The sequence below is a fragment of the Megascapheus bottae genome, chromosome 6, assembly GCF_031878675.1.
Source record: "Megascapheus bottae isolate mThoBot1 chromosome 6, mThoBot2.hap1, whole genome shotgun sequence".
In the NCBI taxonomy this organism is placed as follows: domain Eukaryota; kingdom Metazoa; phylum Chordata; class Mammalia; order Rodentia; family Geomyidae; genus Megascapheus; species Megascapheus bottae.
In genome coordinates, this window is record NC_143514.1 from 18,508,595 (window position 1) to 18,521,628 (window position 13,034).

The following is a 13,034-nucleotide window of genomic DNA, read 5'->3' on the forward strand; positions in this document are numbered from 1 at the left end:
ATTTGAAGTAAATTCATTGTTGGACATTTAATCACTTGTAGTCTTGCAGTGGAAGTGGTCACACCACTAGTTAGGGCTATATAGTAGGAAAGTTGCACTATATTTCTTCCTGTTGGACTAGAGTACAGCCTAGTGGCTATACTTTTGCCTACCTGCTTCAGGCACCAGGTATGGGTCCCTCTACCACTCAGGGGAGAATGAGCTGAGATCTCTTGTATTTCCTGTGTTTAGGTTGATATTGTATGTGAATTGGCATGGGGCTAGTGAAGGGTCAGTTATCCACTATGTGTACTGTTTCCATCTTGGAAGCAGTGGGCCAGTTAAGCTCCCACTTGCTGCCCAGGACCCACTATTTCTGCCTCCTTGGGAAATAGTTAGGATGTTTCTCTAAAGTGACTAATAGAAGGGGAGACAAATAACTGATTTCTGCCTGAACTCTCAGCCCTGCTAGCAGCCATCAGGAAATTCTTGGAAGCTGCTGAGTACTCCACCAGCCATAGCTTGGTCCTGTTTCTGTAACGATCTTTAGGCATAGGTCTTGCTCAAGCCAGAGAAGGCTAAGGTTCCTTAGCATCTGGTACTGCTGATACCTGCATTAGACAGGATGGGGCTACCAACCCCTGAGCCCCTCGCTGTTTCCTGAACTCCCATCATATGCTCTCAGCTTGTCTATGTCAGAACCTCTCCATTTTATGTCTACCTCTGGACAAACAACTAAACAAAGTGATCTGATGGAATTCCCACTGTTGTCAAGAATGACAACATAGAGAACTATGATGGAGGCTGGGTGTTTTTTCTCCCCAACTTTGTACTTCAAGCTCTCAGCTCTCCATGCAAAACCTCTACTGCTCTTACCCACCTCTGACAAAATTCCTCCACTTAAATACTGTCAGGAGGTGGTTCAGTTTCCTAGGTTGCAATTGTTTTAATTCCCTGGTATAGCTCTTATTGTTAAAGCCTGTCTGACTATAGTCAAGTAAAAACAGCAAGAAGCCAGCCCTGGTGGCTCATGCCTGCAATCCTAGCTACTCACAAAGCTGAAATCTGAGAATCCCAGTTCAAAGCCAGCTTGGGTAGTGAAGTCCATAATACTCTTACTTCCAGTTAACCAGCAAAAAGCCAGAAGTAGAGTTATGGCTCAAACAGTTGAGCAGTAGCCTTTAGCACAGAAGTTCAGGGACAGTGCCAGGATCCTAGTACAAGTTCCAAGACCAATATGGGTACGTGCACATGCATGTGTACATGCACACGTATGCAGGCGCACACACACATGCACGTGCACACACAAACAAACACACTGCTAGATTGACTAGCTATTTCCAGCAGCTCCTATTTCTCTGGCAGCTTCTTTATACAGCGTTCTTGGGTGATTTTTTCCTGTGCTTCCCTATCCACTAACAGGATTTTCCCGAAGGCAAAAGCTCTCTAGAGGCTGGTTCTTCTTTACAAGTGGAGGGGGCTCAGAATATGAGCTTGAACTCTTCCCTAAGGCAAACCTCTGCCCTTCTATGTTTACTTCTGGGAGGATTCTTCCACCTGAATGCTCTGGGTGGGTGATTCTGAATTTTTTGGGCTGCAATAGTTTCAAGTGTGGGAAGTGGCTCAGTCTTACATCCTGACTGGATACTTGCCCATAGCTAATATTAATTTCCCAGCAATTCAGTCTCAAACAGGAAGCCCTCTCCCCACCAGGCAGGCACCTCCCTAAAGGCTGTCTTATCTGATACAGATCTGTCCCACTGGGTCAGTTGTAACCCATCAAGTTCCTGCAGGGCTCAAGGCTTGCAGGAGGCCTGGATATGTCCCACAGTTAGGCCTGCCATTCTGTCCATTCTGTCCTGGTAGACTCCTGGCTTACCTTGTGGTAAAGGCTTTGGCTTCTCATCCCTAAAGGGGAGATGGGCTGGAGCAACAAACTCCTTCCTAATCCTGTACTCTTTCAGTTTTGCCATATTTTTTAGTCTTCTTATTCCTCATTGGCAGTTCTCAGCAGTTCTCCTAAATTTTGCTCTTCCAAACAAATTCAGTCTCTCCTTTGTTCCTTGGGCTCTTCTCATTTACAGGGTCTGATGAAGAAAGCCTCTACTCTGCCATTGTATCCCACTTTTCCTCCATTTCTTTTAAGCCTTAAAGAATTATTGCCTTTTAAAACTCGCTTTATTTGGCAATACTGGGATTTGCTTATTAGGTAGGTACTCTACCACTTGGACCACATCTCGAAACTTTTGAGTTTGGGGTGCAGAATTTGAGACAAGGTTTCAGTTGTATCTAAGGCTGACTTCAGACTCTCAATCCTCCTTCCTGTGATTTAGCGCGGGGATTACAAGTGTACATCCACCATTTGTCTTCTAAACTCAAGTATGGATATTACATAGACCAAGCTTTAAATATAAAATTTCAGTTCAAGTTTGGTGAGTAATTAAACCAAGTATTAAAATAATAATAAATAAATATTAGGTAGCTATGTTCTGATGTAAAAGTAGAGTCTGGATTAGTTACAAGACTAATTTCTATAAAAACCTAAGGGCCAAAAGTTATACATTTTTAGAAGCCACTCTGAAGTTATGTTAAGACTAGAAAAGAAAATCCTTAATTATTCCTTTTTTTATTTTTGCCAGTCCTGGGCTTGAACTCAGAGTCTGAGCACTATCCTTGAGTTTTCTCAAGGAAAGAGCTCTACCACTTGATCCACATCACCACTTCCAGTTTTTTTCTATATATGTGGTACCAAGGAATCAAACCCAGAGCTTCATGCATGCTAGGCAAGCACTTTACCACTAGGACACGCTCCCGGCTCAATCCTAATTATTCAGATTGAATAAACTGACACTTGTTTATTATTGAGACCAAGATAAAATTTTTGACCAGTGAGAACATAAATATGCAAAGTCTCAACTTGCTAGAGTTTTAAGAGCTACCAATGTTATCTCCCAATAATCATTCTAGCATGATGTATACCACCTATTGGTGCCCTGAAGAGTGTGAGTTTTAATATTATTTACCAAAAGATGTCAAGGACAAAAAAAAAAGATAAATGCTAAAACTGAAGATCTGCACAATGACTTGTTTAAAAACAACACACATACACACAAAAACTGCCTTGGTAGTGTATAAGCAAAAAGAAAGAGAGGTAGGGGGAGAAGGAAAATAAAGACTATTTGCAATCCCAGTGTTTGGATAGTGGGGACAGGAGAAACAAGTTTGAGGCCAGTCTGGGCTACATAGAAAGTTTAAGGCCAACTTAGGCTAAGTAAGACTCTTTCTCTAAATAAACAAATAAATGAATACTGTAAAGACAATCAGAAATTGATAGAACAGAATACAGAGGGCTGGGAGTTTAACCTAGTGGTAGAGTGCTTGCCTAGCATGCACAAAGACTGAGATTAGATTCTTCTATACCACATACATAGAAAAAGTGGAAAATGGTGCTGTGGCTCAAGTAGTAGAGCTCTAGCCTTGAGAAAGCCCAAGGACAGCACTCAGGCCCTGAGTTCAATCTCTGGGATGAGCAAAAAGAAAAAAAAAAGAAAAATTAGAAAAAAATTGAAGTAATGAGCAATAAAAACTTTGATATACTGTGCTCCAAACAAAAGTTCATTTTTCTTTGCTCCACTTCCAGCTTTTTTAGTAGTTCAGTGGAGATAAGAGTCTCACAGACTACCCTGACTACACCTGTTTTGAACTACAATCTTCAGATCTCATTAGCTAGGAATCTTCAGATCTTGAGTAGCTAGGAATACAGGTATGAGCCACTGGCACCCATCTGAGAAGTTTAACTCCCTATGTTAATATTCACAGTGGTAAATTAATAGTTACAGGGTTTTTTTGTTATTGTTTTTTGTTTTTTGGGGGGGAGTGGGGTCATGGGACTTGGACTCTGGGCTTGGATGTTGTCCCTGAGCTCTTTAGCTTAAGGCTACAGCCCTACCCCTTGAGCCACAGTGCCACTTCTGGTTTTCTAGTGATTAATTAGAGATAAGAGTCTCACAGACTTTTTAGTGCCTGGGCTGACTTTGAACCATGATTCTCGGATCTCAGTCTCCTGAACAGCTAGGATTACAGGCTTAAGTCACCAAGCCTGGCAATAGTTCCAGGTTTTATAAAATCCAGCACTTACATTTGGCTTCCACAAGGAGGCGATTCCTCAAGAAAGGGTATGTGATTTGTTGATCCAGGATTACGAGGAGTACTTGTATGAATATTTGAAGCATCATGTGCTAATCTCTGACTGGAGTCTTGGGGTGGAGTGGCAAAACTAGTCACAGAAGAATTATTTGATCCATTGCTTTTGTTCCCGTTACATTGCTGGTTGGGCACCGACACCTCATTACCAAGGCTATCCATTCCAATATTTAGTTCACCAAGCTTCTGAATGGACCTACCAAATAAAACACAAATAGTGGAAAATAAAAAAATTATTACATTCATAATACATTGAAGATTAAAGTTTAATACATATATGCACATATAATATCTGGCAAAGCTAATGTTAAAAACCAAGATATAACCGAACATACAACCAAGATACCAAAAGAAGATCCCCCACCCCCATCCCCCAGCAAGTACAACACAGTAAAGGAGACAGGAATAAAAGCACCTTTGCCAGTATGCTGGCACATGACTGTAATCCTAGTACTGGGAAGCTAAAACAACCATAAATTTGAGGCTAACCTGGCCTGCATAGTAAATTTAAGGCCAGGAGGGATACATAATGAGACTCTGCCACAAAAAAGCAACGTGGCATAGTGGCAGAGTGCTTGCCTAGCATGCATGAAGCCCTGGCTCCAATTCCTCAGTACCACATAAACAGAAAGGCAGAAATAGTGCTGTGGCTCAAGTGCTAGAGTGCTAGCCTTGAGCAAAAGAAGCTCAGGGACAGTATCCAGACCCTGAGTTCAAGCCCCAGGACTGGTCCAAAAAACAAAACAAAACAAAAAGAAGCAATGTTTATCATAAAAGCAGAAAAAAATGCACAAAGGCAGAAAAACTCCACTATAACTTTGGCTTAATTTTCAATGTAAAACTTAATTTGAACCAGGTGCTGATAACTCATGCCTGTAATTCTAGCTACTCAGGAGGCTGAGATATGAAGATCATGGTTTAAAGCCAGCCCAAGTAGGAAAGCCAGTGATATTCTTATCTCTAACCAACCACCAAAAAAGCCAGAAGTGTAGCTGTAGCTTGGTTCAAGAGGTAAAATGCTTGTCTTGAGCAAAAAGGACAGCATCCATACCCTGAGTTCAAGCCCCAGGATTAGCACATAAAAGTAAGTAAATAAATGAGAAATAAGCCGGGCAGTGGCTCACACCTGTAATCCTAGCTACTCAGGAGGTTGAGATCTGAGGCTCAAGGTTCAAAGCCAGCCTGGCACAAAAGGACCTGAGACTCTTCTCTCCAATTAACCTCTAGAAAAAGGGAAGTGGGGCTTGGCTCAAGGGTAGGATGGTAGCCTTGAGCGGAAGAGCCCAGGGACAGTACCCAGGCCTAGTTCAAGCCCCACAACCCACCAAAAATAAAAAAGTAAAAAAATGAGAAATAGTAAAATAAATTGCAATATTTGTAAGCTAAGACAGCAGCAGAACTAATGAAGTTAATCCATTAAAAACGGGGAAGCACTTTTCTATCTTTTCGCTTAGCTTGTGAACAAATACTTTCAGAAACTTAGACCTCACTCTTCAATATGAGTTTTGATGCATCTAATAAAAAAATATATAAACCCCTAAGGTAGTTTGAATTGATGGAGATAGTGATAACCTGTTCAAGTTGGCTCTAAGAACAAAGCCAATCATTTAAAAGCAAAAAATAAGAATAAAAAATAAAAAGGGGGACCTGAGGTCAAATAAATGCAGGAAATGTTAAGTGTAGAATGTCTTTAAAATACAAATACACCATTAGCCCCTCTTAAATCAGATAGGGCAAGGGCAGAATATGCCTATAGTAAGTACCAAGTCAGTAATAGCAATTACAGTATTAATTTGAAAAATCAGGAAGTATAAAGTTATGGTACAACACTATTAATAAATATTCTATCTATCTTGTACTCTATGGAGTGGCATGTAACTGTAGTCCCAGCACTTCGGTAGTTGAAGGATTGTTTGAACCCAGAAGTCTAACCTTGCCTTTAAAAAACAGTTCTATAATGCAATAGTTTTTTTATTCAGTAAGATCTATTATATAATGGGAATTAATGCACCATCTATATGGCAAATATCATGTAACCCTTCTATTAATTACAATAAAAATATATGAAAAAATAAATGAAAAAAAGATCTATTATATAGCACATTACCTCTTAGAAGGAAGAAAGAAAAAGGATAAATTGCAAATAATGATTTGCAAAGATGATATCGGAGAACATTAAAGGGAAAAAGTAATTTTAATTTACAAATTCCATCTCCCTTCTCTTTTATTAACTTATAATTTTTAATTTCTCTTTAATTTATAAATTCCATCTCCATTCCTTAATTTTAGTCAAGCACACAAAACTAAGAGTCTAGATGCCGGGCACCACTGGCTCATGCCTGTAATCAGAGCTACTCAGGATGTTGAGATCTAAGGATCTCAGAAATTATTATCTCAATTAAACAGCAAAAGGGGGATGGGAGTTTAGCCTCGTGGTAGAGGGCTTGCCTAGCATGCACAAAGACCCAGGTTCGATTCATTGGTACCACATAACAGAAAAAGCTGGAAATGGTGCTCAAGTGATGGAGCTCTAGCCTTGAGAAAACCCAAGGGCAGTGCTCAGGCCCTGAGCTCAAGCCCAGGACTGGAAAAATCAATCAATCAATCAATCAATCAAACAAACATCAAAAAGTTGAAAGTGGCTAGGTCCTAATGGCTCATGCCTATAGTCCTAGCTACTCAGGAGGCTAAGAGCTGAGGATCACACTTAAAAGCCAATGTAGGCAGGAAAGTTCATGAGACTCACATCAAATTAACCAAAAAAAGGTAGAAGTGGAGGGGTGGCTCAGGTGTTAGAACACCAGCTTTGAGTGAAAAATCTACGGTATAATACCAAGACCCTGATTTCAAACCTTAGTGTACACACGTACACATGTACACACACACACACATAGAATTGAATAAAAATGTGGATTAGTAGTAGAGTGCTTGCCTAGCATTCACAAAGCCCTGAGTTTGATTCCTTGGTACCACATACACAGAAAAAGCCAGAAGTGGTGCTGTGGCTCAAGTGGTAGAGGGCTAGCCTTGAGAAAGCTTGAGGAAAGTGCCCAGACCCTGAGTCAAGCCCTCCAGCATTGACAAAAAAAATTTTTTTAATAGATTAGAGGTTGAAGAAATAGCTTAGTAATTCAGTTCTTGACTCTGGGATCAATTCACAACACTGAAAAAAGATATTGCATTCAAGAATTAGAAACAATGAAAGGTTAAGAGGATTTATATGGAACTAATTTACAAAAATAGGATAAACACACATTCACAATACAGGTCTGATTCTTATATGGATTTCTATAACATGCTTTCCCTTTAATGTAATTTCAAACTAATTGTCAAAGAAATTGAATAGGATAGTTTAACAATATACACTAAACTGAACTTAAATTATTTGATAACTTCCGCTTTATAAAAAAAATAAGAATAGACCTTCTTGAATAATTTAACTTATTGTTAAAGTTTCCAGACCTTTCTACTTTATCGTAATGCTAGGTCACTTCTATCAATAAAAAACAAATTTGTGAGAAAGCCAAATTGTAACTATTCCTTTTAGAGGTGCAAAGAAGGCATCTGAAAACCAGAAGAGGCAATTACAATCAACTGAGAAGCTACAGGCTTGATCAGAGGTGGTAAGAAAACAAGCCCCAAATTGAACGTTCAGAGGCCTACTTAGATTGAGATCATCACTAAGAATAGTCCTTGTGTGAAGATAGGATCAATTTCAGGCTCCCTGACTTACACAACACTCAGAATGTCAAGCAGATGGTCTCCAGTATTACTGGTCCAAGTAAAGAGAAAGAGTCACTGAAGTTGCCTAATCATCATCATGAAACCAACTCCATGGAGGCTTCTTTTGAGCCAGAAATTAATTGTTTTTACTGGTATTAACTCACTTAATCTTCCACCACTCCTTGCTCATTTAGATACATTCATATATTCTGCTAACTGGCAGTGGCTCACAACCATAATCCTAGCTACTCAAGAGGTTGAGATCTGAGGACTGTAGTTCAAAGCCAGCCTAGGAAGAAAAATCTTCAAAACTTCAAGAATTTTTTTTGTTGTTGTTGCTCATGAGGCTTCAACTCAGGGCATGGGCACTGTCCCTGAGCATTTTTGCTGAACACTAGTGCTTAACCACTTTGAGCCACAGTATCACTTCCAGTTTTCTGGTGGTTAACTGGAGATAAGAGTCTCATGGACTTTCCTGCCCAGGCTGGCTTTGCCCTGTTATCCTCAGATCTCAGCCTCCTGAGTAGCTAGGATTACAGGTGTGAGACATCAGCACCTGGCTAACCTCAAAGATTTTTTTTTTTTTTTTGCCAGTCCTGAGGCTTAAACTCAGAACCTGGGCACTGTCTGTAAGCTTTCTCAAGGCTAGTGCTCTACCATTCCCAGCGAACCCAGGGTTTCACATAAGCACTCTACTGTTAGGCCAATATTTTTTTTTGCCAGTCCTGGGCTTGAGCTCAGGGCCTGAGCACTATCCTTGGACTTTCTCAAGGCTAGAGCTCTACCACTTGAGCCACACACCACTTCCAGCTTTTTTTATGTATGTGGTACCGAGGAATCAAACCTGGGTCTTTGTGCATGCTAGGCAAACACTCTACCACTAGGCCAAACTCCTAGGCCCCAAAGATTTTTAACCAGCAAAAATATTGTGGTGTTATTATCTAATATTTTCACAGATTATTTAATGACATGGGGTGAGCAAATGCAGTCATTATATTCAATATACATTCTATACAAATTAAATTGCATAACTTGAGGAAAGTGGAGAATGAAGGAAGGGGTGACATTGATCAAGATGCATTTACTCATAAATGTCCTTATATTTTAAAAAGTGACTAGAAGACCAACCTGTTAAGGAACTGTTCAGTAAGATTCTGCTGCTGGTCAGGACCATCCTCCTGATTCACACCTCCTTCAAGCAACATCTGCTGGTAGATTTGCCGCTGCTGCTCCTTCTGTTCCAAGTGTTGCTGATAGCGTAATCTCTGCCTGTAATATTCCTGAAATTGCTCAGTGGAATCTCGAAGCTAAAAATATTAGAAAAATATATTTGAGAAAAAAACTATTATTGAATACATAACAGCAGTTTCTAGAAATGCTACATAAAAGATGACAGCTAGATACGCTTAACAGCTACCAAACAATATACTTTTTTTTTTTTTTTTGCCAGTCCTGAGCTTGAGCTCAGGGCCTGTGCACTGTGCTTGGGCTTTCTCAGGGCTAGTGCTCTACCACTTGAGCCACAGCACCATTTCTGGCTTTTACTTTATCTTCTTTGTGGGTCATGGGGCTTGAACTCGGCCTGGGTGCTGTCCCTGAGCTCTTCAGGTCAAGGCTACCACTCTATCTCTAGGCCTGGTCATTGTCCTGAGCTTTTCAGCTCAAGGCTACCACCCTATCTTTGAGCCAAGCCCCACTTCCCATTTTTTTTCTAGAGGTTAGTTGCAGATAAGAGTCTCAGGTCCTTTTATGCCAGGCTGGCTTTGAACCTTAATCCTAAAATCTCAACCTCCTGAGTAGCTATAAGCCACCTCGCCTGGCTCTAGCTTTTTCTATATATGTGGCACCAAGGAATTCTTTGTACATGCTAGGCAAGCATTCTACCACTAGGCCTTGGTCCGGGCCCAGCTAGTGATCCATTCTATATATTTAATGTATTTTTGTGTGTGTGGATCATAGGGCTTGAACTCAGCCTGGACACTGTCCCTGAGCTCTTTCTACCCTTGAGCCACAGCCCACATCCCTACTTCCAGTTTTCTAGTGGTGATAAGAGTTTCACCTTCTTTAGTGCTTGAGCTGGCTTTGAACCTCGATCCTCAGATCTCAGCCTCTTGAGTAGCTAGGATTACAGGCATGAGCCTGTAATATATAATATATATTAGCAACTATATAATAGTTGCTAATATTTTGTTGAAGAGATATTTTTTGCTTCTATATTCATAAGGCTATTACCCTATAGTTTTCTGATATGTTCCTTCATCTGACTGTTAAAATGATGATATTTACCCTTATAGAATAAGTTAAGAAGTATTGCTGTTTTTTTGTTTGTTTGTTTTTGGTTCTGGTCCTGGGTCTTGAACTCAGAGAATAGGCACTGTCCTTGAGCTTTTTTTTTTGCCAGTCCTGGGCTTGAGCTCAGGGCCTGAGCACTGTCCTTGGACTTTCTCAAGGCTAGAGCTCTACCACTTGAGCCTCAGCACCACTTCCGGCGTTTTTCTATGTATGTGGTGCCGAGGAATCGAACCCGGGTCTTCATGCATGCTAGGCAAGCACTTTAACCTCTAGGCCAAACTCCCGGCTGTCCCTGAGCTTTTTTGCTGCATGTTAGTGCTCTACTACTTGAGATACAGTTCCACTTCTGCTTTTTGGTGGTTAATTGGAGGTAGCCATGGACACTCCTGGCCAGGGCTAGTTTCAAAGCATGATCCTCAGATCTCCAACTCCTGAGTAACTAAGATTACAGGAATGAGCCACTGGTGCCCAGCTTCCACTTCTCTCTTTTTTGGAAGGGTTCAAAAAGAATTATTTTTCAGCCAAGAGTCCTGTGTGTGCTAGGCATACTACATTCCCAGTCCAAGTATTAAAACACTTACAGCACAATATACATGGTGTATACATTATATATCATATAATCTTTGGGGAGAAGAAATGAGACAACAAGAAGGTGGAGATATTCTTTCCTACTCCCAAATAACAGAAAATTCCTCTATGTCACTATACACACAACTACTATTTTTTTGCCAAAAGAAAGAACTCTAAAAGACAGCAAACAGTAGTAAATATACCTCATTTTTTTCTTGCTTAGGTGGTCCTGGATTCTGTGCTCCATTTGCAGGCTCTTTTTCAGAAACTGAACTCTGGCTCGAGATTTCACTGCTAATAGGCCGCTGTACCTCAACAGGTGTATCACTTCTTCCAAGCAGGGGCCCCCCCCAAAAAAAAAGCAGGGAGAATGAAGGAAAATATATTTTACTCAGAGAATTTTTGAGTCTAAAAAAGTATTTATCCTAAGTGCTTACCAAGTAAACACAACTGACTTTTTTTTAAGCCCAGATCATCTTTAGTAGTGTGTATTTCTTTACAAGGTCACATTAAATTGGGGGATTTCGACAGTGAAACCTCTTTGAACAATTAGAACATACACACATGTTCTCTCTCTCTCTCTCTCTCTCTCTCTCTCTCTCTCACACACACACACACACACACACACACACACACACACACACACAGAGGAAATGACAAGAATATAAAACAGATCCTGTCAGGGTTGCTAAAAGGAGTGAAAAAGTTGAACAGAGAGGATGAAAAGAGGACAAATATGGAACAATAAGCTTACTGAGATTGATTTGGGAAGGAGGGAGGGGAGTAAAATGACAGAAGAGACAAGATATATAAAACTGGTCTGTATAACTAATTGATGTGAACAACAACTAAAGAAGGATTTTTTTTTCCTGGTCATGGGGCTTGAACTCTGGTCCTGGGTGCTGTCCCTGAGCTCTTCAGCTCAAGGCCACATCAACATTTCCTGTTTTCTAGTGGTTAACTAGAGATATGGGTTTCATGGACTTTAGTGCCTGGGATGGCTTTGAACTACAATCCTCAGATCTCAGCCTCCTGAGTAGGTAGGATTACAGGTGTGAGCCACTGTGCCTGGCTAAACGAGGATTTTAACAGTAGTTCTCTTTTTTGTTCACTCTCCAAACCTGGTGTACTCAGCCAGTAGAACCAGCTGCAACAGGAACTGTCAGCTAGAGCTGCTACTCTCTAGAAGGTTGCTTCAGAACCAAACTGGAGGCAAGAATTGTTTATACAGAGCCAGTAAAGAAAAAAAAAAAACAAAAAACTGATTATGGCTGGGAGTTTGGCCTAGTGGTAGAGTGCTTGCCTAGTATGCACGAAGACCTGGGTTTGATTCCTCAATACCACATAGAAAAAAGCCAGAAGTGGTGCTGTGGCTCAAGTGGTAGAGCTCTAGCCTTGAGAAAGCCCAAGCACAGTGGTCAGGCCCTGAGTCCAAGCTGAGGACTGGTTAAAAAAAAACTGATTATGTATTGACCTTTTAATGGCCTCTTTAGGCAAAAGTATATAAGACGTATCAAGATAAAGGTCTAAGGTTCAGGAAACAGATAGACAGGCATCTTCAAAAACACTACATTCTGGTAGGCACTGGTGGCCACGCCTCTAACCCTTCCTACTGAGGAGGCTGAGGGTCTGAGGATTGCAATTTGAAGTCAGCCTAAAACTCTTATGTCCAATTAACAACCAAAAAAGCCAGACGTGTAGATGTGGCTCAAATGGTAGAGTGATAGCCTAGAGCAAAACCTCTGAGAAAGAATAACCTACTATATTCCCGAGTACCTGCAAAATGCATACATACACATCTAGATACTCTCTGAAGAGATTTTACTATCAGACTGTGATGTAAATTTCTAATGATCATAAGAGCCATGCCTTTAACCCTCTAGTTTTTTTTTAATGGTTTGGCAGTACTAAAGTTTGACCTATGCTTCATACTTCCTATACAAATGCCTTACCATCTGAGTCATACTCTTATTTGCTTTAGCTATTTATTGGGTAGGATCTTAGGTTTGCTTGAGTGACATCAAATTCACAATTCTACTTCCATTTCCCACGTAGCTGTGCTTACAGGTATGTGCCATAGTGTCAGCTTGGGAAACCCCCTTTTATGACAATAAATTAGAATTTCCAGGAGTTATTAACTCTCAAGAATTCTTATTATTAAGAGTTACATTAGGGGCTGGGAGCATGTCCTAGTGGTAGACTGCCTACCTACCATGCACAAAGCTCTGGGTTTGATTCCTTGGTAACAAATACATAAAAAAAGCCAG

The 13,034-nt window shown here is 40.5% G+C and overlaps 1 protein-coding gene across 3 annotated transcripts in view; it reads right to left on the reverse strand.

The window, feature by feature from the left end:
• Window positions 1-13,034, reverse strand: part of Wdr47 (WD repeat domain 47) — a 56,451-nt gene that overhangs the window by 18,171 nt on the left and 25,246 nt on the right. For 2 of the 3 annotated variants that reach the window (XM_090334328.1, XM_090334327.1), the window contains 3 exons: window positions 10,971-11,097; window positions 9,034-9,212; window positions 4,118-4,378 (listed from right to left, as the gene is read on the reverse strand). In XM_090334328.1, coding sequence (XP_090190454.1) covers window positions 4,118-4,378; window positions 9,034-9,212; window positions 10,971-11,097 — 567 coding nt within the window. The remainder of the gene's footprint in view (window positions 1-4,117; window positions 4,379-9,033; window positions 9,213-10,970; window positions 11,098-13,034) is intronic. The other variant, XM_090334329.1, reaches the window with a different exon arrangement.